Below are 26,743 nucleotides of genomic sequence, written 5' to 3'. Positions count from 1 at the left end.
TTATTAGAATTGTTGATTTTCTCTTTATCTGACCATAATATTTAAAAATTATCTAAAAAATTATCTAATGGAAATATAATTAATGAAAATAATATTATTTTAAATAGTAAGTATAATGTTTTAATATTGACAATTTATCTATTGCCTTTTCTATATATAACTTTCTTGTTCATATTCCTTTATTTTTTTCTTCAGTTGATTAGTGGCCTTTGAGGGGGAAGTTTAAAATGTCTCTCTAAAGAGCTATCAAATTAAAACCCTCATAAAATAGTATTTCTAGTTCTTCATCCTTAAAGTCTGACTTTCAGTTTTGCTTTGAATACATAATTGTCTTTGACTGAGGAGAAAATGACAAGGGGAGACTTACACCTTTGCTTTTAGGAAATGAAACTTTGTTTTAATGACATCTCGTAATTCTTTGTACCCTAGTATGTCTTTCCAACAGTTATGTCTCTTTTGCATGTAATAGTTTCAGTATTTTGTAGAATATAGATGGGAAGCATAAATTACTTAGAACAATTTTTCTCTCCCTTTGAAATAACAGCTTGTTTTCTAGTTTAGGTCATATTCATGGTCATTATTCAAGTCTCGGTCTTTATTTTCTCTCTTGCATTGCAAAAGAAAATTAAAACCACTTTCCTCCAGAGGTTTACCAGTGTGATCAGGTGTTATTAATAATATGCAAAGACTTGAGGAAGTTTTGAGACTTAAAAATAACAATATAGCATTGCCTTTTACAGTTGGAGGAGGCCTTAGAGATCATCTAGGTTAGGAAACATAAGTGTTAATCAACCAGTGGGAAAGTGATAGCTCCCCTGTTTCACGGGATATAAACAGAACATAATTTTGGAAAAGTCCAAACTGGGTATTTTGAGTCTTTTGTGAGTATTTAAGAAATGCAAACCCAACTGACCTTAATTAGACTTCTGCTTTAATGGAATTACTCCTATTCAATGTATGGATTTAAAGGATATGGTTAGTAAATGAATGGTATATTATTGTCATAGAATCAATTAGAATTTCACATAAGATATCAAAAGATTTAACAAAATTATTTTCATATGCTGTTTTATATGCTATTGAATTAGCTCTTAAAGTTTTTGATTAAAATTGAACTATTAATTTCAAAAATCTATGAATTTAATAATGATTTAATCAACTACTAAATAAAATTATATTTCTAGTTTAACCCACTTAGTGATCACACCTATTAAAGTCCATCAGAGGCTCAGCAGATCCAATTGGGTCTTTTAGTCATTACCGTGAGTTTTCATATTTGCTTCTCTTGAAGCAGGGGAGCTATCATTTTTAAATTGGTATTATTAGGACTTGCTTTGTGGTTTCTTCAATGAAATTTTTTTAAGTCCATCATTTCTTGAGGTTTGTTTTTCTGCCACTCAGTAATATTTAGTTGCAGCTCTAGGAGAGACCATATATTGAAAAGGGAATTCTAGTTCTCATGAGGTTTTACTCAAAGAATGTTTTATTCTCTAAAGAACTTGTGATTGAAAATGGTCAAGTGTATATTTTTTCCCTATACTTTAGGGGTTTGACTGATTATATAATAATAGTGATTGCTAGCATTAGATGGGATTTTGGAAAGTGCTTTGATTGCTCTGCCTTGTGGTGAAGTTAATGTTTTTTGATAATATTTTTGCTTCAATGATCTATTAGGTTTGTTCTAGAAGGACATGTTTCTGATTTTGTAGGATGCATTCAAAACTAATGGGCTAATAAGGACCCTATTCTGAATTTTTACAGAAAAATATTCGTTCTTGTTTTTTGCTCAGAAAAGAGGTGGCTTTTATATATGATCATTCATTTTGCTACTGTACACATCACTTTCTGTCTCTCATAGTGATCCTTAAAAATTTAATGCTATTAAATACTATTCATTGAATGTGTGTGTGTTTGTATTGCTTGAATTTATATGTTCATTATATGGCTGGCCTGCTGTAACTATAATGTGGGCATAAATCTTTTTCATTAAGCTTGTTGAAGTTTATTCTTCTATAACTTAGTAATATTTGAAAAATCAAATATCATTTGTGACTTGGGAAAAACTAAAATGGGTATGTGTGTGTGAGAGAGCGAGAGAGCGAGAGAGTGAGAGAGCAAGAGATAGATAGATAGATAGAGAGAGAGAAAGAGAGAGAGAGAGAGAGAGAGAGAGAGAGAGAGAGAGAGAGAGAGAGAGAGAAAGCACAGAGAGCGTGGAGGCACTGAAGGCCTGTATTCAGATTGGAAGGTAGCATCTAAGGGAAAATAAACTAATTAAAAAACTACATAGAGGAGGGTGACATTTCATCATAGGATAAAAGCAGTTGGGATCATGGAATGCTCAAATCCATGGAAGCAACATTGACAAGCAAGGTGGGATGAAATAGTAAACTGCTTTATGAGGAAGTAAGAGATATTATCATCAAAGGAAAAACTAAAGATACTGATCATGAAAGCTAACCAGAACAATCTCTCCTTGAGTCCTTATAAGTGCACTGGGTATGTAAGAATGACATTGATAAAAAGGTGAACTATGGAGTCAGTTTGTGATGCTGACTATAGCTTCTGATGCTCTCCTGTTTTTACTCAGAATACCTTTGTAATAGATTAAAATGTATTTAAATTAAAAAATTAAAAGCTTACTTGAGTTAAAAATGTTCAGAAATTGCAGGAATTATATGCCATTGTTACGAAGGTTCAACCTGTATTTAAAATATTAATTTGTCTTTTCAATTATCAATTAAAAATATTTAGTATATCTCTTAATAGATAAATTATTTTTCATATTTAATTTTTCTGTTTAAAAAAGGTATTTTTTATTGTGGCAAAAACTCTATGTAATTCAGAGGCATAGGATCACACCTCTCAGATCCATGTGACCATGACACACCCACCACCAAGATACCCATAGTCTATTCCTCTTCCCTTTTACTTCTGTCTCCCTCACTTACAGCCTCTGTACCAAAGTCAGATTTCTAGGGTTTGGTACTCGTTTGATTTTGCCTGACCCTTTGTTTTGCTTGTCTCTATTATATTTTTACCCTTCAAAAAAAAAAAAAAAAAAGCAAAAACTGAAATCTCCAAAATGTAAAGATTTTTTTTGGACAAATTTTGTCAGAGTCCAAAAGTTTGTACTTCTCCTCAAACAGTCTTTTCAGAAAATTATGTCTCTCAACCACTTATATCATAAATAGGAGCTTAGTATTAAAATGATGGTAGATAATCTGCCCTACTTAACACTTCCTATATGTAGTATCATTGCTTCCTTTGATACAAACAATAAAGAGAGAAGGAAAAAAAGAGTGTTATAAACTAATGTTACTTAAAAATATTACAGAAATAAAAAGAGAAAAAACCCTATAACTAATATCATAGTTAATGATGAAAGACTGAGTTCTTTCTTTCCAAGATCAGGAAACAAGACACAGGATGGACACTCTCACCAACCTGTGTTTTATTGGAGTTACAGTCAATTAGGCAAGAAAACCAAAATAAATAAAAGACATCCATTTTAGAAAGGCAGACGTAAACTACTGAAGATGACTTGAACTTCTATGTTAGAGAATGCGAAAGAAAACACAACTATTAGAAACTAATAAATCAGTTTTGCAAGGTTGCAGGATACAATGCAAGTTCGAAACATGAAATGTATTTCTATAGACTGTCAGTGAACAATCAAAAATGAACTTAAGGAAGCAATTACATTAGTAATAGAAAAAAACAATAAAACACTGGGCAGTAAGTTAACAAAAGAAATGTAAGAATTGTATGTTGAAAGCTACAATTTATCACTGAGAGAAATTAAGCATGACCTAAGTAAATGAAAGATATCCCGTGTTCTAGTGGCATAAGTTAATATTGTTATTTGTCAAGATGTTAAAAGGAGGGAAGCAAATATTGTTCAAAAATGAACAATGATGTAAAAAATTTAAAAAGTCATTAAAAATACTCTTGTATTGAAGTATGAATTCAATGCAATCAATCACAGCTAACTTTTTTGCAGAAATTGACAATCTGATCCTACAATTATGTGGAAATGCAAGGGACCTAGAATAGCCACTATAATCTAGAAGAAGAAAGTTGGAGTAGTAACATTTTCCAATTTTAAAGCTTCCTACAAGCTATGGCAATCAAGATAGCGTGGTATTGGCATAGCGACAGACATATGCATCAATGGAAAAGAATTGAGAGTCCAGAAATCAATCCTTACACTCATATTGATTGGGTGTCAAGTGAATTCAGTGGCAGAAAGAATAGTATTTTTTAATGAACAGTAATGAGAGAACTGGATATTCATATGCCAGAGAATGAATTTGAATACCTGTACAAGATAAATAGTTCTAGACCAAATATAATGGCTAAAACTATAAACTCAGGCATCACAACAAAGAGCATAAATGGCAAATGTTAGATATATTGATCTTCACCAAATTGAAAACTTTTTTGGATATTTCCAGGATACTAGTAAGAAAATGAAAATATAACCTACATAATGCTAGTAAGTTTTGGTAAGTCAAATGTCTGATAATAGACATGTTATAGAAAACCTCTTACATCTTAATAATAGAAGAGAAATAACTCAATTGAAAAATAGGCTAGGGCCTCCCTGGTGGCCCAAGGGGTTAAGACACAACCTGTGAAGCTATCGCCAGCCACTGCAACATGAGTTCAATCCCCGGCCAGGGAGCTACCCAAATGGCACAGCAGACCTCTCCTGTCTCTCCCGCTGCTCCCCTCAGCAGTGTACTTTGGTCAATCTGCCTATTCTGTTCCCCACTCTGTCTCTGGTGGATCCTCTCACCCCCCACACCTCTGGCCTGTATCCCAGCTCTTGTATGAATAAATAAATAAATCTTTAAAAAATATAGGCTAAAGGTTTAAGTAGACATTTTTTCAAAGGAGATATACAGATGGCCAATAAGCATGTGGAAAGATGTTCAAAACCATTATTCAGGGATATGCAAATGAGAACCACAATGATATAATGCTTTTACATCCCTTAGCATGCCATAATAAAAAATGGGCAATAACAAGTTTTGGTGAGTATTTGGAGAATTTGGAACCCTCACACATTGCTGGTGGCTAACATGGTATATAGAGTTCTTTTGAGTAACATTTGGCAGTTTTTGAAAAAATTTAGCATCTCCATATGACCAGCAATTCTACTCTTAGTTGTCTGCCCAGGATAAATGAAACATACATTCACATAACAGCCTGTATGTGATGTTATAGCAATGTTATTCATAATAACTCAAAAGTGGAAACAACCTAAATGTTCATCAACTATGGAATGGATAACTAAAGAATGCCTTATCCTTATGATGTAATAACTTAGACTATATAAATTAGATACTTAATACTACAATATATAACATGATGAACCTTGAAAATATTCCTTTGATTGAAGGTAGTCATTAAAAAGATTAATTTTTGCATTTATATGAAAATGGAAAGATATTAGGAAATAGAGCCTTACAATGTTGATGATAGTACATACTGGTAGGAGTCTCTGGGTAGCAACTTAGTAACAATTGTTTGAAAATAATTGTACATTTTACCCATCAAATCTATTTCTGGAAGCTTATTGAGTAGATATACTTTCAAAGATGTACAAGTAGATAGTGAAGATGTATATTGTACTACTAACAAAAAATGCAAATAACCTACAAATTTTAGCTGTAGAAGCTTCACTAAATTAACGAATGGTACATCTAAATAATAGAGTATTTTGCAACTGAAAGAAAGTAATGTGGAAAGATGTCAGACTTCGATAGGAAATGTGAGGTATTTCAAAGCTCAAAAGAAATCATCCTGTCCCTTCTTCATTCTAGGTGGACAAATTGTCAAATAAGTATCAAGACAGATTAATAAGAGAAAAAGTCAAAACAGTTTAATGATAACATGTATACCTCCTGTATACATGGGAGAGACCCAGTAAAACTGAGTAACTTGCCCACCTGGCTTCAGACACCATCATATATAAATCAGCTAAAACATAGGTTGGAATGGTTTGTAAGGGGTGGAGGTGGTGCTTGAATCTGGTGCTTACACCACTTGGCCATCCTGACAACTCTAATTTTTTATGGGTTGGAGTGGATGAACAAAAGCAAAGGTCAGTTAGGGTGTTTACCAGGGAAAACAAAGCAAATAAAGATATGACTGTTGGTTTTTGAAAAGAGTTAAGGAGGCTAGGTCTTCTTGGTAAGAGGAGGGAGATGTCTTTAAGGAGAGAGTTCTTTATACATGTAAAAGTCTTTCACAAAAGCACCATCAGGGGCCTCCCTGGTGGCACAGACAGTTGAGTGCCTCACTGTGAAGCTGTCTGCAGCCTCTGCAGGGCGGGTTTGATCCTTCCGGCTGGCGAGAATCCCACATGGCGAAGCAGACCTCTCCTGTCTCGCCCGCTACTCCCCTCAGCAGTGTATTTCGTCAGGCTGCCTGTTCTGTTCCCCGCTCTGTCTCTGGTGAATCCTCTCACCCTCCCACCCATCTGGCCTATACCCCGGTTCTTGTATAAATAAATAAATCTTAAAAAAAAAAAAGCACCATCACCTAGCCTTCAGAGCCCCTCCCTTAAAATAAACCTTTTGCCACTTCTAGACATTTTTTGAGGTAGCAGATTTTGCTTCCTTACAATATATACTGGTATGTATGCTGTCATCCTTTATAGAATTAGAATTAAAAAGATGTGTCGATATATTTTATATAAAATTTTATCATTTAAAATAAGATTTTTATCATGCTTTGCTTAACAGTCATGCTTTGCTTAACAACAGTGAAATCCTGAGAAATGCATTATGGGATTTCATCATTGCACATAGAGTGTACTTACACAAACTTAGATTGCATAATCTACATACCTTTGGTTTATATGCAGTCTGTCATTGATTGAAACATTAAGCAACACAAGACTGTATTAAAAATTATTAGTAAGACTTCTATAATTATAAAACTGAGTAAATCTTACCTGTGAGGGTTGAATTACCTCTATTTTTCTCTATTGTTTGACACATTTAATTCAGTTTTTAATTTAATAAAATATTAAATCCTTAATATTTAGAAGTATTTAATAAAAAATATAACATATATATTGCATCATATATAGTACATATATTTGTGTGTGTAGATATGATTGGTGCTTTATAAATACTGTTTTTTAAAATCAATTTTAGTGATAAAATGATAAAATTCATGTTGATTCTTTTACTTTTAATAACAAAAATTTGGTGTTCCTTTTCTAAGGACCTGAACACTAAGTGGCCTGTAGTCCTGTGCTTTGGTAATATTGATATATAGAAATCTCCATCTGACCCTCTTTCCTTACTTACTTCATAGCCAGGACCCCCAAATTTAAACACTCTATAAATAGGTTCCACCATCTGCTGCATAAAGAGAGAATATATGTTTAGTGTGTAAGACTGCCAATAGAAAAGAACGTTAACAGAATTAGTGTGCAATAAAGAGAAGAGAAAGAATATAATTTCCAAATGAAGTGTGTAAGTTACCCATCCCTTTGTGGATAAATGTCCAGCTAAACAGGGTTGGCCCAAACTGGGGCCACTGAGGCCCAAACGCTTGTCATAAGTCTAAGGGACCTACTAGCAGGGGACCATGGTTCCCTGAAGGGGACAGCCTCTCCATGGGTCTCTCACCCATATTTTTTTCAGGTGTCTCCTCCCATGTCCCCCAAGTCTTTGGTACTAGTCCAAGGCCGAGAAGCAAGCATGGTTTCTTCTTTGCATGGTTGTATGTTTCTCATGCCCTCTTCAAAGTCTTCTCCTTCAGAGTCTTCTCCAGTCTTTTCTAGCTGCCCACCCTTTCATCCTTTCAGTGCCATACTTCCTCAGGTGGAGTAGGGAACCTGGAACCTCCCCTTTCTGTGGAGATAAACTGTTACAATAGTGTCCCCTATCACATTAACAAAATGCATGTATATCTGCCATGGAAAAGTGGTTTTGTTTGTTTGCTTATTTACTATTTTTTAAAAAATCTAATTTTTTTAACTAGATAATGGTACACATGATACAGTATTTCAAAGATTAAAAAAAAGCTTTATAGTGAAAAATCTCTCTTCTGAGGGGTAATCAGTTACTACTACTTTCTTGTGATTCTATAGAGATTCTGCATTTATAAGTACACACACAAAAACACATTTTACACATTATAGCATGTTAAACATACTGTTCTTCCCCATATTAACTTTAATATTACATTAAAAAGCATGGTGCTAATGGTCTTCTAATGTAGAAAACGAAGTGTGGTGTTTTTTTTTTTTTTTTTGCTTGTTTGTATTTTTATTATTTATTTATTTATTTTTAAAGATTATTTATGCATACAAGAACTGGGGTGTAGGCTAGAGGTGGGATGGTGGTGGTGAAGGGATTCACCAGAGACAGAGTGGGGAGCAGAACAGGCAGATGTACTGAAATAAACTGCTAAGGGGAGCAGCAGGAGAGACAGGAGAGGTCTGCTGCACCATGCGGAACTCATGCTGCAGTGGCTGGTGATAGCTTGATAACACTGAGACTTTAACCCCTGCACCACCAGGGAGGCCTTATTTGTGTTTTTTAACCCCTGCACCACCAGGGAGGCCTTATTTGTGTTTTTATATGCCAGCTTAGTAGGCTGTAAGTTAAACCATTTACTTTATAGTAGAAGACAACTTTCCCATCCCCTCTTGTTTTTAATTCAGCAATACAGGTTGGATATATTTCCATATTAATACCTGACGAAGCATTTCCTCCTATTTAAAGTCTGTGTAAATGAATCCTAATTGATTTATCAGTATTTTGTTGATAGCATGTAAATATAATTTATTTAACTTTATTTTAGATGCTTAGTGTTGTCTTGATGCTGGGGATAGGCTGATGACAAAAACACAAAGACTATACTTATTTTCTCATGGAGATTAAATTCCAAGATAGACATTAAAAAAAAGACCTACTCAGCGAAATAAGCCAGAAAGAAAAAGAAAAATACCGGATGGTCTCACTCATAGCAGGAATTTAGAAAACCTGAATAAGGGACCAGGAAAAAGACTAATTATAATAAAGTAAAAATCAAAATCACAAAATCAACAAGCAACTATAAACCAGAGACACACTATGGGGGGGGGGTGGAGAGGAGGGATTAGGGTCAAAATAAGGGGGGTGGAAATTGTATGGGGAATATAACCAAGGTGAAAATTCATATATTATGCAAAAATGAAAAATGATGTAAAAATATTAAAAAAAAAAGACCTACTCAAATAAATGTAGACTCATACTTGTGATAAATCAGAGAATCTCACAGAAGGAATTGATATAGTCAGGGATGTGAAGCTTTTCTAAAGAAGTGATAATTGAACTGACATCTAAACAAAGAATAATTAATTTTACATATTTTAATGTTAGCAGGCAGACTGAGGTGTGCCCCGGGACCCCTACATTTTGCGTGCTCTAGAGAGGTTCTGCCATCTGCCATGCAAAGACAAAGCATATTCTTAGTGTGTAAGAACTTTAATATTAATGTGCATAGAGAGGGAAGAAGAGAAAGCATATAGTTTTCCAATGAAGCACCCAAAGTTGCCCATCCCCCCGTGGGTAAATGCCCGGCCAAACAGAGTTGGTGCAAAGTCGGGCCACTTAGACCTGAAAACTTGCCCACAAGTCTAAGATACTTTCTGACAGAAAGGAGCAGAAGGGACCAGGCAAGTCTGGGATGAAAGGAGCAAAATCATAATAAGGCAGGATAAAGGCTGCCATTTTTTCAGCCTCCCCATGTGTCTCTACCCATCTAATTCACCTAAGTCTCCCAAATCCCTGGTGCATGTTCAAGGTTGAGAAGCTAGTGTGCTTCATGGGTCTCCTATCCTGTGTGTTCTTTAAATGTTCTTATTCAAGTCTTCTAAATCTTTGCCTGGTCACTCCACTCTTTATTAGGTGGGGCAGGGAATATGGAGCCTCCCTTTTTCTCTATAACACTAAGTTTGTTCTATAATTTCTATTCACCCATTTGTTCTATATCTGTAAGCATTCTTTCATAGTGCCTTTATCTCCAAGCCCAGTGAGCACATCTTATAGTCTACATTTTGCTTGAATATTTTGCCGACACAATTGATAACTCTGTCCTTGAAATGCTCCCTTATTTTTATTTTTACTTTTCTGTTTTTCTTCTTTTCTCAATATTCTTTGTTCGCTTTTTCTTCCCTAAATATTAAATTCTGGTGTTCCTTAGGGCTTATTACTGGGCTTTTTTTCTCTTACCATCTACAACTTTCAAGGCAATCTTCAGATAATATGTGTAGATGATTTCCAGATCTATACCTGACTTCTCAGCTTCCATCATTGTGTCCATCTGCCTCCCATATTTTTCCACTTTATTTGTCATTTGTTAGTTTAAATTAATATATGTAGGGCCTGTAATTTGCCAGGCATTGTGCTGGGACTGAGAGTGTCTTAAAGATATCTCTTATAGAATATACTCAAAACAAAATTCTTTGTTCCTACAACCTGCCAGAACAAACATGCAAGTAAGTAAGCAAAAAAAAGTAGTCCAGAGGAGACTTTTTCTGCCTTTATTGTTTTCACTCAACTGTTGAAATCCACCCAGTTCTATCCTGAAACCTTGGAATCAGTCTTAACTCCTTATATTTGAGTATTTTTTCTGCCCTCACCCAGTCCTATCCAATTCAGTCCAATCCAGTCAACATAATCTAATCCAGTGAAAAGTTATCAAGGTCTGGACATACCCTCTTTATTTAAGGATACACTCCAACCACACCCCTCCAGTGCATATACTTCCCCCAACCTCCTTTTCACTGCTAAGACCCTACCCTAAGTTACCACCACCCCTTGAGTAGACTGGTGCAGTGTGTTCTGAATCTGGCATTTTGCCACATGGCTAAAAGCATGATCTTTTAAAGTGTTTCTCAATTCCTTAGTGTTTCAGCTTTCTTATCTATAAACTTTGGGTTGTGTGAGGATAAAAAAAATTACTATATATAAAATACTCAGAATAATGTCAGGCACTAAGTCTTCAGTAAATTGTTATTGAAACTTTATATTAAGCCAAGTAAAAGTTGTGTTTAATACAGAAAGATGTCTATTAATAATAGATTTGAATGGAGTCACTATTAGCTTCCTTATACTTAATTGTGCTATATATGTTCACATAAAATGTCTGCAGTGCTTATAATGTGACCTTATTATGTGTAATTTTTTCTCAATTAAAAGGCTAAGAAGCACCAGGCCTTTCTAGTAGAGACATGTGAAAATAACGTAAAAGAATTGGAATCGATCTTGGACAGCTTTACTGTGTCGGGCCAGTGGACATCAGGTTAGTTGAAGGTATAAAATGACAGATGCATCTGTCAATGTTCCAAAGTCACTACATTTTGGGAATTCTGCAGATGCCTCTTCTAGTCCCTCATCTCAACATGTTTTGATTTGATGACATGATAAGAGCAGTTCTCACAGCAGTCAGTTGGCCTAGCTGGCTGAGAAAGGGTGACGGAACGTGAACCTGCTGTTGTCCTCCCAGAACTTGATTTACAAGTGTTGGGGTCTGTATGATTGGACAGACAAGGGCTCACTTGCTGTGTTCTGAATCCAACTGAGAAAAAAGTCCTTACAGTATACCTGCAAGGGGAACAGATGTTTCCATCAAACTGAGCCAAATTCGGAGGCAACCTTCAGCAACTTAAAGGTCATGCATTCAAAAGGTTATGTAGGACACAGGCTGTAGCATAGTGCATATTCCACACTGTTGCTTTCTAAGCTGGCTTTCTCCTTTATTTCCTACGATCGTGTATATTCTCCAGAATGTTTTTAACATTAGTATTAGTCCACTTAATATGATAAAGTTCTTTAAAACCTGTATTTTAGGTAGGCATATGTTGGGAACTCACATAAGCATTAATTGGCCAATAAATGCTGCCCGTGATTTCTACTTTCTCTTTTGTGATTATGCCATTGTGCTTGCTATAGCAGCTTTGACTTAAATACTTTTACTTTTCTACCTCAGTTTTCTGTGACTACTGTCGGCCTTAAATTATTTAGTTGTTTTCTGATTCAATTGTGTATTTCAAAAGGGATGTAAAATTTATTTTCTTACACTTTAAAGTTGAACTGCAAAACTCTTTTTTTTTTTTAAGGAATCAAACATGTATTTGGCAAATGAGTTACTTAGAAGAATTAAGTTCAGAAAATTCTCTGTCCTCCAAAAATCATAAGGATATGAAAAAGGTTCATTTTCACCTTGTGGATCTACAAATTTTTTAGTGAACTTTTAGAAATTTTTCTTTGTTATTGTCCATTTTTCTGGGTCTGCTTTTACCCATCATCTATTTTAGCAGTAACTTTATGAAATTAATGTTTAATTTGATTTCCTAACTAGTGCTCACTGTCACAGCTTGCATCTTGTTTCCTAGTGCTTCTACCAGCTCCTCTTTTACTAACTAGTCTCTCTGCTTCCACCTTGCTCCCCTTCCCCTTCAGTCTGTTTTGTTATAACCACTGGAAGGAACATTTGAAAATCTGAGTTAGAACATGTTCTTCCTTTGTTCTTAACCATGCTGGTGTCGCATTGTACTAAGTGTAGAAGCCAAAGTGCTGCCATTAACTTGTGAGACCAACGTGGTCTGTCCTTTCACCTTAGCTCCTGTGTTTCCCCCCTCCCTTCCTCTGTCTGCACGGTTCTGATCTCCTGCTGTTTCCTGAGCACACCAAACATGCTTTCGTCTTAGGGGTCCTGTGTGCTGGCCATTCTTTCTACTTTGGAAAGTTTTTTTTTTTTTTTTACCTAGATATACCCACATGGCTCCTTTATAAATATTTCATACATCTGTGCTTAAACTTTACCTTCTTCTTGAAGGTTACCCACTGCTCATTCCTATGCCACCTGCCTTTCTCCCTTTTCTGCTCTCCTCTCCCTCCACCCCCAGAGCACTTACTATTGTCCAAAATTTCTAGCATACTGGATAGTACATTTATTATTATATCTGCATTAGTTAGGGCTCACTACAAAAACAGATCCAATAGGGTATTTATATGAGGAGATTTATTACAGAATTTGTGCTGTTGTAGACACTGAGAAATCATATGATTTGTCCTCTGCATGCTGAAGAACCAGGGAAGTTCATTCAGTCTGAGCGCAAAGACCTGAGAACCTGGTTGCTGTTGTAAATGCTGGCATCCAAAGACCCAGTAACCAGGAGCTCAGAGTCTCAGGGCAGAAGACAGACATCCCAGCTCAAGGAAAAAGAGAGAATTTGTCCTTTTTCCACCTTTTGTTATATTGGGCAGGTGGCAGGGTGATAAGGGGTGGGGTAGGCAATGGATTTAATAAAATTTGCCTGCATTGGTGAGGGTGTATTTTTGCTTATTCTGCTGCTGCAAATCCTAATCTCTTCAAGATACACCCTGACAGACACACCCAAATAGCTTTAAAAATTATATATTTATTTATATAATGTATATTGAGATAAAATTGGTTTATAGCACTGTATGTGTTTTAGTCATATAGGCTCAAATCTCTACAAATGTTTATTGACCACACCATGTCTACCACCAAAGCCCCAGTAATTCTCTACCATAGTCCATTAGCTCCCCTCTCCCTTTTGCTTTCACCCCTGCTCTCCCTTCTGGTAGCCTCTGTTCTGCAGTCAACAACAATAATGTTTTTACCAGCTATTTGGACTTTGCCTAGACCAGTCAGGTTGGCACATAAAACTTACCATTGTAGTATCCATGCTCCCTGAGGGAAAGAATATTTGTCTCTTATTTACTAATGTATATTAAACAGCTAAAAGATACTTGGCACAGAGTAGGTACTCAATATTAATATTTGTTAATATGAATGAATAAAAGGATGAATGAATATCAGGGTGGAGGTCTATTTTTCAGTTAAGTTTTTGAGATTATTAGTTAGTTATGGAGTCTCTTTCCAAATTATAGCAGCCCTTTGTGTAGCATCCATAGGCATCACCTGTAAGATTGACCCTCAGTAGAAAAATGTATAATTTTACATGACATGGAAATATCACCTTGATTTTCCACTTCACTAGACAAGATAGCTTCAGTTTTCTTGAACAGGGAGATTTATTTCCCTATTTCTGCTTTCCACTGAAATTGAAGCATTGCAGCTGCTTACATCTCATTTATTTTCTGGTGGAAATTTCTATAGTAGGATGTTTATGGGAAAAAATACTTGCCCCCTTTGAGCCCATGTCATGCTTTTGCCTAGAGTTTCTTCAAATACAGTTTCACCTCTGCCTGAGGATGTTAACACATATGTGATGTGACTTTTCCTTCATAAAAGGAAATTTTTCTTGTGGCTCAGTTTTGGATCCTCCTCGGGGTAGATGTAGACTGAGATAGAGTCTTCCAACCTTCTTCAGCCGTTCTTTCCTGGAGGAAATCATTTCTAACATTTCAGAGGTACTTTTTTTTCCTTTGTACCAGAGAGGCTGAAGGACCTTAGAAAATAATAGAAATAATGTTTGAGATCTGTGGCATACATATATCACCTAGGAATTAAGCTGTTTCAGGAACTGCTCATAGGAAAATTAGGACAAGAAATTGGACTTTTCCTTTCCTCTTTCCTCCTTTACTTTTTAAATAAAGGATTATCACTGAAATCTAGTATATTATTGAGAATTTTAATTGTGCTATGAACTTCGTGGCTAATACCTTTTAACTAGAGATTCCTGGGTTACTGAGAAGCTGAGGATACCTATACAGTAGCCCACAGGCCTCTCTTGGTGACATTTGCCAATTTTTTCTCTCTTCTCTTAGCCCCTAATTCACTGAGGTTTGCAAACCAAACTTGCCCTACTTCATCATGCTCATAGTTTCAGTGTGAAATCTGAGGGAATGACTTCAGTATGAGTGCTCAACATTCTTTAATGGGGTCACTAATCATACAACTATGGAGGCTGAGGAATCCAAGATCTGCTGTTGGTAGACAGCAGACCTAGAAAAGTCTATGATATAGTTCCAGTACAACTCTGAAGGCCTAAAGCTTATCATGTGTTTCAATTTGAGTCTGAGTTTAATGACAGAAGATAGTGTCTTATCTCAAAGAGAGAAACAGTTCTTACTAAAGCCTTTGTTCTATTCAGGCCTCCAGTGGATTGAATGGGGCCCATCCACATTGGGGAGAGCAAGCTTATACTCCGTGTAGTGATTCAAATGTCAGTCTCATTCAGAAGCATCTTTATAGGCACACCCAGAAACAACATTTAACTAAATATCTTAGTCTGTTTTCCTGTCAAGTTTACAAATAAAATGAGTCATCATATCCCCTTGTCTCTCTCTTCCCAGTTTCTGGTAAGCACCATTCTACTTTCTGTCTCCATGAATTTGACTACTTTACATGTGTCATATTGTAGAATAGTATTTTTTTTAATTTTTAAAAAAGATTTATTTATTTATTTATGCTGCCAGGGGTGAGAGGATTCACCAGAGACAGAGTGGGGAACAACACAGGCTGATTGACCAAAGTACACTACTGAGGGGAGCAGCGGGCAAGTCAGGAGAGGTGTGCTGCACCATGTGGGTTCCTCCCCAGCCGACTGGGGATCGAACTTGTGCTGAAGAGGCTGAGGAATACTTCATAGTGCAGTGCTTAACCCCTTACACCACCAGGGAGGCTCAGTATTTGTTTTTTTTTGTTATTGGTTTATTTCACTTATAGTAACATACTCACAGTTCATCCATATTATAGCATGTGACAGTAAATGCCTTTTTAAGGCTAAATAATAATCTATGGAATATATATATATATCACATTTTGTTTATCCATGTATCTATTGATGACCCTTTGGTTTACTTACACATGAGACTACCTTCAGTTCTTTTGCATATATACAGAATTGGGATTGCTGTCCATTGACTTTAATCAAGAGCATGAGTGTAGTAACAGTTGCCTAGTAAGATATTCTACATTTTAGAAATAGTCTTTCTTATTACTGAGTTTCCCTTAACAATCAAGATCAATTGTCCTGGTAGAGAAGAACCTTTTTTTGTTTTTATTTTTCTGGCATCAGGAGCTCAGAAATGACCAAGTGCCATTCTCAGCTTCCATTCTAATGGAAACATTGCTGTGTCCCATGGGGAAAGCATTTCTCCCTTGGATATTATGGTTTAGTCCAATAAACCCACAGTTTTGGAGGCAACTGTGCAGACATTTCACTCGTGGATCACTAGGTATAATAGTGAGAAGAGTCACTCTTGTTTCCAACATTTATTCCAGGGCCTGTGGACCTTTGTTATGGGAGAAATGCTTTATACACTGATTACTGACCTCGAGCACCTCCTTGTCCCACAGAATGTTGATATCTAGCCAGTGCCATGAATCTTCAAAAGACAGCTCTACTATTCTGCATTCTAACTACTCAGAGTGATGGGAAACGTAGTAAAACTAGTTTCTATGAAATTGATTTAATTTCCATAGTTCATTTGCTTTAAAATAGTTCTTGGTCAATGATGAATAAGGTATTTTGTAAGTTCAATGGAGTTATTACTTCTGGAAGTATGGTTCTGGAAGGAAAGTCTATAACCAGAGTAAATGGCTACCTTAGTAAGTATTGCTCATTTTCTAGTGGAAGTGACTTAGTATAAATAATGTCACCAGGTGACTGGATAGTCCCCCGGGAGGATGGTGCCATATCATGGTTCAACTCATGCTGTATCATGGGTTCAATTTGTCTGGTAAATGATGGACTTGGCACTCAACAGGGGTTGTAATTAAATTAGTCTTAGTGAATGGAAGTCCATGTTGCTGAACCCATCTAGTATCTCCAGTCTTGCTGCCATGACTTCTTTGTTATAAGCCAAACAAAGGTAAGTAAGGACAAGGTGGCTAGGAAAAGACACTGGCTGACATCACAGAATGCTTTGTCTTGTCCTTCTGTTTTTTAAAGTCCTCTTTACTGAATTTGATCTGGGTATGGTGCCCATTTGGAGAATGCTCAGACCATCTTGCTATCAATTTTCTAGTCATAGTCTTTTCCAAGTCCCTGATCATTCAACCAATCTGTTAGATAATATCCGTCAATTGGTCTACATTTGTGTCTTTGGCTATCTCTTAGTCCAGCAAAATAACAGTCAGGCCCATTATTTGATATTTTGCCTACTGAGAGGATTTCACTTCACTATCTTTCAGAACACTCTTGAGTGAGGCTGTAGTGCTGCAACTGCTCATTTTGAGTAGTGTCAGTAAGTCATACAGAACTATTTATTTAACCATTCCTCCTTCATGTCCCCATAAGTGAACTAGTCAGAGAGCTTTCCATTGATCCAGGCTCTCAATTAGAAGAGAAGAAGCAATGTAATAAGAATAGGGCTCATTGGAATTAGGACTGCTTTCTCATGCTACTTGTACTTTTCAGGACTTTCTTGAACCCAGTTTTTTATTTACTACTTTCACTTAATGATAGAATGCCATTGTGTATACCCAAATTTATGGGTTGCTTGATCAGACTACAGCCATTTTATGATGGGAAACTCATGTCACATGGTAAATTGGTGGCAATGCATGTACTATCTGCTAAAGACCAGTAGCATTTCTAAAGCTGATTTTTAAGAACAAAATAGTTTTGGTTATATGTGGAGATGGATTGCTTTGTTCCAAAATCCTGAAAGTTTATACTGTGATTCACCTATGAAGACCTGCCAAATTTCCTTGAACTTGAGTAGTCAGAATGATATTATCAATTTGGTAAAAAACTGAGTGGAACATGTGATATCTTCTGGAATAGAGTGTTAATTAAGATTTTTACAGATTAGATTATTATAGGGGTCTAGAGTTGATACAGTTTTGAGGAAGGGCAGTGAAGTTACATTGCTGGCCCTGCCAGTGAAAGAAACTGTTCCAATGGTTTTTCACTAAAAGGATATAGAAGAAATAACTACATTCCTAATTGCCAGGAAATTATTGATTTGTTTCAACAATGAAACTATATCCTTCACTACAGCTGCAATTGGAGTAACATATGATAATGCTGATAGTAATTCACTGTCATTCTCTAAGGTTCATCTGTATTCATTGCAAGCCAGATAGGTTAGATGAATGCTAATGTTAGAATCACCACATCTTTATTTTTCAAGTCTTTAAGAGAGGTACCAATTTCTGCAATCTAAGAAAGTGACATTGTTTTTGATTTACTATTTTGATAGGTAAGAGTTCTAACTTCCACTTACGTTTTTTCTATTTGTTTTTCCTCTGTAGAGCTCTCATTTCATTCAAACTATGTATTCCAAACTGGAGAAATAACTGTAAGAAGGAAGGGTTCTGGTACTTACTGAGACCACTGAAAATAGACCTTTGCCAAAGGAAGGCCCATGGAAAGCTCTCTATGACTAGTTCACTCATGGGACATGAAGGAGGAATGGGTTTTGAGCAATTAATCGTGTGATTTCTGTAAGCACATACCCTACCTATTGAACCATTAGGTCTCCATGAATTACTGTCAGTTTAGATCTAATGTCCAGTTATTTCTGATAAGGGTGTTTAATTATCCTTCCTCAGTGAGTGGTCACCCTGATGAATGGTTTCTGATTCTTTGAAGAAGGCAAGGAGGAAGATTTACAGCATAATCTTTTGGCAATATATTAGGATTCCTAAAGGACACTCATCCTCTTTATTCAAGGAGCCTGGGACTATGAATTGCTCAAGTTTGAGAACTGGTTGAGGTCCAAGACACTTTTTTTGTGTTGATTTAAGTCCTGTTTTTGGTAATAAGACCTACAGATTGTCTATACAAATCGGAAAATACTTAAGTAGAGTGCCTATTTATTTTAGTCCTAGGGATATTCTGATCAGTCAGCCAATACTAACTCTCCCCAAGGGTAAAACCATTTTGTTTATGACTTTGAGTCTACTGCCCATAACTATTTTTTAAATTCATTTTGTCTTTGAAAGTTAAATTCTATCATGATGCCTATGTTATCTGAAGTTCTATCATCCTCATTGAATTCAGGGAACCCAGCATGGCACCATTTCTCATTGTTATCCATGGCCCTCTGGCTACCTAGAGCTTATTAATCCACACAGAACTTGTCAAGGATGCTAATGTTCTTTTCACCAATTCACTTCTCAAACCTTGGTAAAGGATGTGTTTTTTTGACAGGAGACTGTGGGGCATAGTTAGGGAATGAATGAATAGGACTTACATAGTAAATACTCTGCTTTGTTAGGAAAGTTATCAATCATTTTCCTTTAAAACTCCGGAATGGGCACCCATGAAAATGAAGATAATGTAGGTTGAGTTTGAAAAATAAAAAAATCCAACAAATTGTTTATATTTAGTGCTTCAGAATGAGAAAGGCATTTTCTTAGTCGTCAACATATTAAAAGTTTGGATTTACTCAGTTGACAATAAAACCCATTTGGCTGTTATTTTTTATGTTTTACACAATGATTAAAAACATTAAATGACAGGGTGTTTTAAATGAATTTGTTCTGAGGATGAATGTGACTACTTATTTTCTATATATTTTTATACGCTCTATTATTTCTTAGTAATTCTTCCCTTATGAAATCTCACAGGAGACTGAAACAGAATGATTGAGAAGGTGGTGGAGATAGAGTCACCTCATTCACTACAGCTTATTTATTGTTCTTATTGGAGATCTATAAGTTATCAAAGTTATAACATCAACACCAGCTTAAACAACAGTGGTTTGATTCATGTAAAATTATTTGGTTTTTGAGATTGTTTAAAAATAAACATTTAAGTGGAGGGCTTCTATCCCACTCTGTCTGTGGGCTATTAATCCAAAGAAAAGGTTTACCTTGGAATATCCGGTGTTGAAACATACTTAAAAGTGAGAGGGAGAGGCCGAAGCAGCCAGTGGTGATATGAAGGTATTAAGTGTACACATACATAGAGATACATGTTACGGGAAGAAAGGCAGAGAAATTCAGGAGATTTTGAGTTGGTGTTAATTGAAGTCTAAATATAAGTGTTCCTGACATTTCATTTGGACTTTGACCTTTGAAAAATCATCTTATGACCACTCTTCAATTTTGTTTATTTCTATGTTGTATGTGTCTGTGTATGTATGTATATATGTATGTATGTATTTTACTACTCTTTATTTGTGAATTTTTACACCTTCCTCTGACAGGATAACTTTAGTATCTATTGTTTTTTTGGATTGTAGAGATTGGAATACTATTAGGTAAAATTAAATTAGTAAATAAAGTCTTAGGTCTTCAGTCGCCCTTTGTAACATTTGTCACGTTAAGGAACCAGTAAGTATTTCTTTTTGTAATGGATGTAGGTAGGATATACTTCTGGACTTTACTGTGTGTGTGTGTATATATATATATGTTCAGGCAAAGACACTTTATTTCATGCAGAATATAAGACTGTATGTGGGTCAGCAAGGACAGGATATTTTGTCCCCTTATTCCTCAACATATTAAGATGATTTTATTCTTCTGAATTTCTAAGAGGAAGTTTTTCTTCCTTATTGTAAAACCAGCAGATTTCCCGAGTGTCCTTGAATGATTTATTCATGGCCTACTTGTGTAGTAGCAAAAGAAAAGAATTATACATATCATTTTTTTATCTTGTGCAAGAGAGCAATTTTTAAAATATATATTTGGAAGACCTTTAATAAAATTTTTAATGAGTTGTCTGTCTTTTTAACTCATAGTCATTACAAAGAGTACTGTCTCCTTCATTATCATGGTTCAGAGCAGTCTCTCCCCCTCCCCAACTGAGATATGTGTTCTTTGCAGTACTTTTGGTTTTTAAGTTAAATATTCTCCTTCTGTTTGAGAAAGTCTAAATGATACCACACTAAAGGTAGTGATTCAATTATATCTTCTTGAATGTAATATATTTATTAATAATATATTTCCAAGATTAAAACAGTAAATATCACCAATACTCAGATGAATAGTCTATGATAATCCAAGACTTTTCCCCCCTTTTCTTTCTTTTCCTTCTTTTTACTTTATAACTACCTTCTTCTACATCTCTCCAGTTCTAGCAATTGGATAAAGAATCAATGAATGATCTCATGTAATTATTTATTAACTATCCCTCCTTTTTTTAATTTTAATTTTAAAAAAATATTTCTTTTTTTTTTTTTTAAAGATTTATTTATTTATACAAGCACTGGGTACAGTCAGAAGCACGGAAGGGTGAGAGAATTCACCAGAGCCAGAGCGGGGAATAGAACAGGCAGACCGACGAAATGCACTGCTGAGGGAAGCAGCGGGCATGGCAGGAAAGGTCTGCCTCGCCATGTGGGACCCTCGCCGGCGGCCTGGGATCGAGCTGGCGCTGCAGAAGCTGCCGGCAGCTTCGCAGCCCAGTGCTCAACCACTGCGCCACCAGGGGAGGCCCATCCCCTCCTTTTTTATATCGTAAATTCAGTGAGGACACAGGTCATTTGACTACTTTAAATGCCTCATTTGTGGAATTATATTATTTGTCTTTTAGTGATTAGTTTATTTCAGTTAGCATAATGCTGTTCACCTCCATGTGCCTAATGCTTTGATTAGTAATAGGAATTCAGTAAATTAGTTGACTGAATCAATGAATAATAAAACATTGTAAGTTTTTTTAAAATTTTGTTGAAAATATCTTTCCTCTCTACATTAATATTTACATTGTAAAATATGATGGGGAGAAATTATAACAATAAAATAAAATATTTTTAATAAGAATACTGTAAAATTGATACCTAATTTGTAATAGTGAAAGGAAGAGTAGTACAATAAGCAATCAATTTAAGGTGACTTTACAAACTAAAGTTTTGATTATTTTGTATTAATAGTTTGAACTACATTTGCCCATGTGACCTTGATTTACTCAACTAATTTATGGCCCAACTAAATTAAAATAGTTTGAGGGCATAATATGGAAATGTTCATATTTTTATAGTGAGTATCAGTTTTAAAGATTTTAATTGAAACATGATGTGGGCCCATGTAGATAATAGCATTTTTATTATTTATTTGAAATAGTAACTTGAGAATTTTAAGGATAGAAGAATATTTCCAAGCAAAACAGAAAATGATGTACTCTTAGGTTAAGAAATTAATATTTAAACAAAACAGACCTGACTGATTAGAACCACAAGGACCAAAGTAAATGTACCTATGTCCTCACAGCTATGTTAATATAGACTGTTCACTTACTTGTTGGCTAGCAGGTGTGTACAAATACTTAGGAGATGGGAAAAAAAGAAAAGAGCTCATTACTACCTACAATCTGGGCCTTGTTTAAGTTACAAAATAGTCACAAATCTAAAACCTGTCTCTATATTATGAACTTAATTTGACCACTTGTTTAAAAGGCTATTGATACTTGGCTATACAGCAGTATACTTTGGAGAATAAAAATCTGCTGGATGTTTCGTAATGTCTTTTCAGCTCTATCTAATTGTAATAGCTATGTTAGTGTTTGCTTAGCTTTTGTCTCTTTGTGACTCTAAGGGTATATTTTCATTCTATATTTTTCTTGAGGCATCCACAAGGACAAAGATAAACCTCCCAGCTTCTCTGTTGTCCTTGAGACTTTGAGGCGTACCTTGACAGATTACCAGAACAAGCTGGAAGATGCATCTAATGAGGTAACACTTGCACTGTTTGGCTCCACACATATAGCCTTCGGCCAGCAGCAGTACGTATCCCTTGCTTGTTACAAAGGTCAAAAAGATTGGGAGTGTTGACAGCTTCACAGATACTAAAAATAATAAATTGTCTGTCACTGTTTTTTCTTTAAGTGTCGCCTAAAGTTGTGTCTCACTTATGTTTTTGTAACTTCAGTCAACTATATTTTTCAAACTTATGAAGACTCTGTCACTTCTTGGTCTTCATTATTTATCTATGCTTATGCAAGTCATGTAGTTAATGTGTTATATTTTAATGTTAATATATTTTTATGTTGAAATTTGTATATCTGCAATGGAAATTTAGATTTTTGTCAGTATTTGAAGAATTCTACAAATTGTGGGAGTCTTAATAAAAAAGAGAGAAGTTAGTTTCAATCTCTAAAGGGAGTAAAGTGTTGTTAGAAATTTTTCAAAACAAGTATCTGTTTGATGTAACCCAGAAGTTTTTAGTTTGCTGACTGAAAAAGCTCGTGTTTCTATTTATAATCTCATTTGTATTAAATGAGTGGGTTGATAATTTCCTTGGGTATTAAAATATTTTGTGAATTTCTACTTTAAAAATTGAAGAGCTTCTTTAGTTACATCTTGTTAAGTTAGAGAATTTGAAATAATTACATTAAATACAATGAGTTAGCACAAGAAAAAAATAGATTATTTGAACCAAAGATAAGCCATGTAGCATGGAATATAGTGTTTCTCCTGTTTATCTGTTTTTTTTTCACATAGTGCAAAAGTCTTGAAACCATTATATTTCACTTTCAGAAACTATTATATTTCATATTATTTTACTTTAGTTTACTAAGGTGAACAAAGAAGGACCAGTGAGTCTTATTAATACCCTCTGTCTTGTTCAAAAGGCCTAAAAGAGAGTGACTATTGAAATAATCAAATTTCTATAAAGAACAAATATTGCTAAGTTTTTCCCAGGGAGACAGATAACCTATATTGTTAGTAGTTTATGAAACTCTTCTGAGGCCTAGGACTGGAAGCTGCAGGGTAACTAGGAACATATTACCCACAGCGAATTGTTATTTGGGAGGATGAATGTCACATGATCCTCAGCACAGTTGAAAAGTCGACTCAGCAGGCTTTGGCTTAGTAATGCGCTTTGTTGTGAACCAGTGCCAGAGACAGCAGTGGGGAGACCAAGGGGGTGGCTGCAAAGAAAGCAGAAAGAGCAGTCTGACAGAAAGAAGAATGAACTGTCAAAGAAAATAAATCACAAGCAGAGCAGGACCAACTGATGACCTGCCACAAGCCTTCCCAGTAGGACTGCATGTGACCGACCCTGAAGTTGTCATATGGAGTGAGAGACCAGTGAATACCCTCATGATGTATAGAAAGAACAGTCTTCTGCTCTGTCCTTTTTTCTTTCCTTCTAGATGCCACTGCTTCTGGCATTTTGGTCCAGTAGGATTTTAAGAATAAAGTTACATTTGTTTACAGTAAGAATGAAATGCTTTATCCAGACAACTAGTAGAAATATACTAACATTCCTGACATTTTAAGCTTGAATGCTTCTTTTTTTTTTTAGCCATGTGAGTTTGTGACAAATTACATAGTTAACTAAGAGAAATATTTTTTAGGACTCTTAATTACTATTGAAAAATTTATATCAAGTGATTGCATAAAAATATTTAAAGATTAGTTCTGAGTTACCCATCCTTGAAAAATATTAAAAAATTACTTATATTTTCTTTCATCAGCTAAACAACATGAATGATGCTAAGGAAAAGGCGTCTAATGAACTTAATTCTACCAAGCAGAAGATAGAATTGCAAACTAAAAATATAAAGGTATTATGATTTCGAATAAGTTTTTCCTTTTGTATTAAGAAACAAATATTTTAAGGGGAGATGTCAGAAAACATATCTTCCTATTTTTTAAAGAGATGTTTGGATGCAATTTTAATTTTTTATTGTTGATCAAGGTAACGAGAATTTTTTTCATTAAAAAATGATTAGAAATTGTTTTGGTAAAAGAAAAACTTTGTTTCACAGATTTAATTATAATATCATAGGTCCAAAAAGTTATTTAAGATGTAATGGCCATCCTCAGACACATTGAACATATTTTATATCAGCATACGAGGATCTGGAGTTAGTTTTCCTCAGTTTAGGGTGGAGCCATTGTTTTAGTATATCTTGCCTACAAATGAATGGGCTGAGACCACACCTGGAGAAAGTCCAGGATAATAGTTTATTTTACTTTTTTGCTCTGGTTTTATGTATTATAGTTTTGCAAAGTTGTACAGAGGCAGTTCTCAGAGTTACCTCAATATTGTTGGAATTTTTCTGTCTTGGTTCATGTTGAGTTTGTCATGGGCACACTTCAATGGAACTTGTTAAGGTTAAGGAATAAATATTTCAGCAGAATTTTATGCTATGTATTTGAGATTTGAATTAGTGTTTGGAATGTCGCTGGGAAGTAAATGTCCTTAGGTTAAATGTAAGAAATTTATTTTTTAAATGTTATTTAATATTTTTGAACTACCAAGTTATTTTTTAATAGTGGGTTGAAAGGCAAATTTCCCTATCAAAGAGGTTTTTGGAATAAGCTATCTTTTTAAATTTTTATGGTTAAATATTAAAACATAACAGATTTTCTAACTTTTGAGCTAAAATATACTTAGAAAATATATTCAATAAAAAAACTTTAATGAGGAGCATTATAATCAAATGCTTGCTTGCCTTTGTGATTCTTTTATGTTAACGCTTTGAAAGTCTTCATTATGTATTTTATATTTGTATACTCTTTGATTAACTGGTCTTGATACAATCTCTATTTGGTATCTCGGACAGGACCTTCAGGATAAACTGACTGATGTCAACAAAGAGTTAAGTCATTTACGCACTAAAATTGCAGACAGAGAGGCTCTAATAAGCACTTTAAAAGTGGAACTACAAAATGTGCTGCATTGTTGGGAGAAAGAAAAGGCACGAGCAGCCCAATTTGAAAGTGAGCTGCAGAAGCTTTCCCAGGCTTTCCATAAGGATACGGAGGTATTACCTGAAACAAGATGACTGTCAGGAAGAACAAACCTTTCACTAATCTCAGTTTTAGAAATTTACATACATCAAGTGGTTATTTTAAATTCTTATAAGATTTAATTAAAAATTGTTCTGAGCTGAATATTTTGTAATATTCATGATAGCTGCAGAAACATTTGTGCTATTACTTCAGTGTCATCCTTTTTGGTGAGAAAAAGTAATGTAATTTAACCCTTCTATCAATTGTTCAAGGGTTGCTTGTTTGCCAAAGATAAGATGACTTTTTATTTCAATAGTTTAGTAACTTAGGATGGTAGAATTTTTGTTTTTTTTTAGTAATCAGAAAGAACTGGAGTTGGATCCTGGTTCTTGTATTTATAAACTGTGATAATAACAACCCATATAGCTTAGTCTTAGTTTCCTTATTTGCAAAATAGGAATACATCTGCTTTAACAGACACTCTTACTTGTTGTAATTATAGGGTAATACTCAAAATATAAAAAAATACAAGTCCCATAAAATTAAAACTTTATTTGGTTGCCCTAGTGAGTTGTTTATCCATTTTTATTAATGACTTTTAAAATGTTATGGCAAACATTTATATTCTATATGAACCTGTGTGAACAGAATTGTTATGTTATATTTTCCTTTATCCATGGGATAAAAGGTAGTCTAGTCCACTAGTGGAACTGGTTTATCTGAGTCGTCCTGCATATTGAGTTCATTACTCCAACAAATATGAACATGAGTGCCAAGAAAGTAAAGAGGAAACATTCTTTCCACTCTTCTCACAGTCTGGGATTTAAATTGTGTCCACATGAAGGGGCTGGAATTGTTCTGCACATCAGATAATGATTAAAGTAAGGGAAACTAGAAGCCTGACTGTATTGTAAAGTCAGCATGTCTACAGCGTTGTGGTTGGGTTCAACATGTGTGAATTGATTTTGGATCTTGAGATTCTCTTTTCACGCCAAATGGATGATTATCATGCATGGTTTATCACAGCCCAAGCAAAAAGGACATAATGGCGACACAATGAATTATCCTTGAGGATGAACGCAATCACTTGGCAAAATGTGGGAGGGGAAGATTTTAGTGCCTGAATATTATGTTTGCTTAGTTAAGTTTAATAAGAT

At 35.0% G+C, this 26,743-nt stretch overlaps 1 protein-coding gene across 3 annotated transcripts in view; it reads left to right on the top strand.

The window, feature by feature from the left end:
- The window catches only part of CCDC171 (coiled-coil domain containing 171), a gene marked incomplete at both ends in the record, with an annotated part of 235,424 nt that overhangs the window by 54,786 nt on the left and 153,895 nt on the right, over positions 1-26,743 (top strand). For 2 of the 3 annotated variants that reach the window (XM_084237471.1, XM_084237473.1), the window contains 4 exons: positions 11,214-11,316; positions 22,468-22,574; positions 24,323-24,412; positions 25,418-25,618. In XM_084237471.1, the coding sequence (XP_084093597.1) occupies positions 11,214-11,316; positions 22,468-22,574; positions 24,323-24,412; positions 25,418-25,618 (501 nt within the window). The remainder of the gene's footprint in view (positions 1-11,213; positions 11,317-22,467; positions 22,575-24,322; positions 24,413-25,417; positions 25,619-26,743) is intronic. The other variant, XM_084237472.1, reaches the window with a different exon arrangement.

Source organism: Talpa europaea, assembly GCF_964194135.1.
Source record: "Talpa europaea genome assembly, chromosome: 7".
Classification (NCBI taxonomy): domain Eukaryota; kingdom Metazoa; phylum Chordata; class Mammalia; order Eulipotyphla; family Talpidae; genus Talpa; species Talpa europaea.
This window is presented reverse-complemented; position numbering and strand designations above follow the sequence as displayed.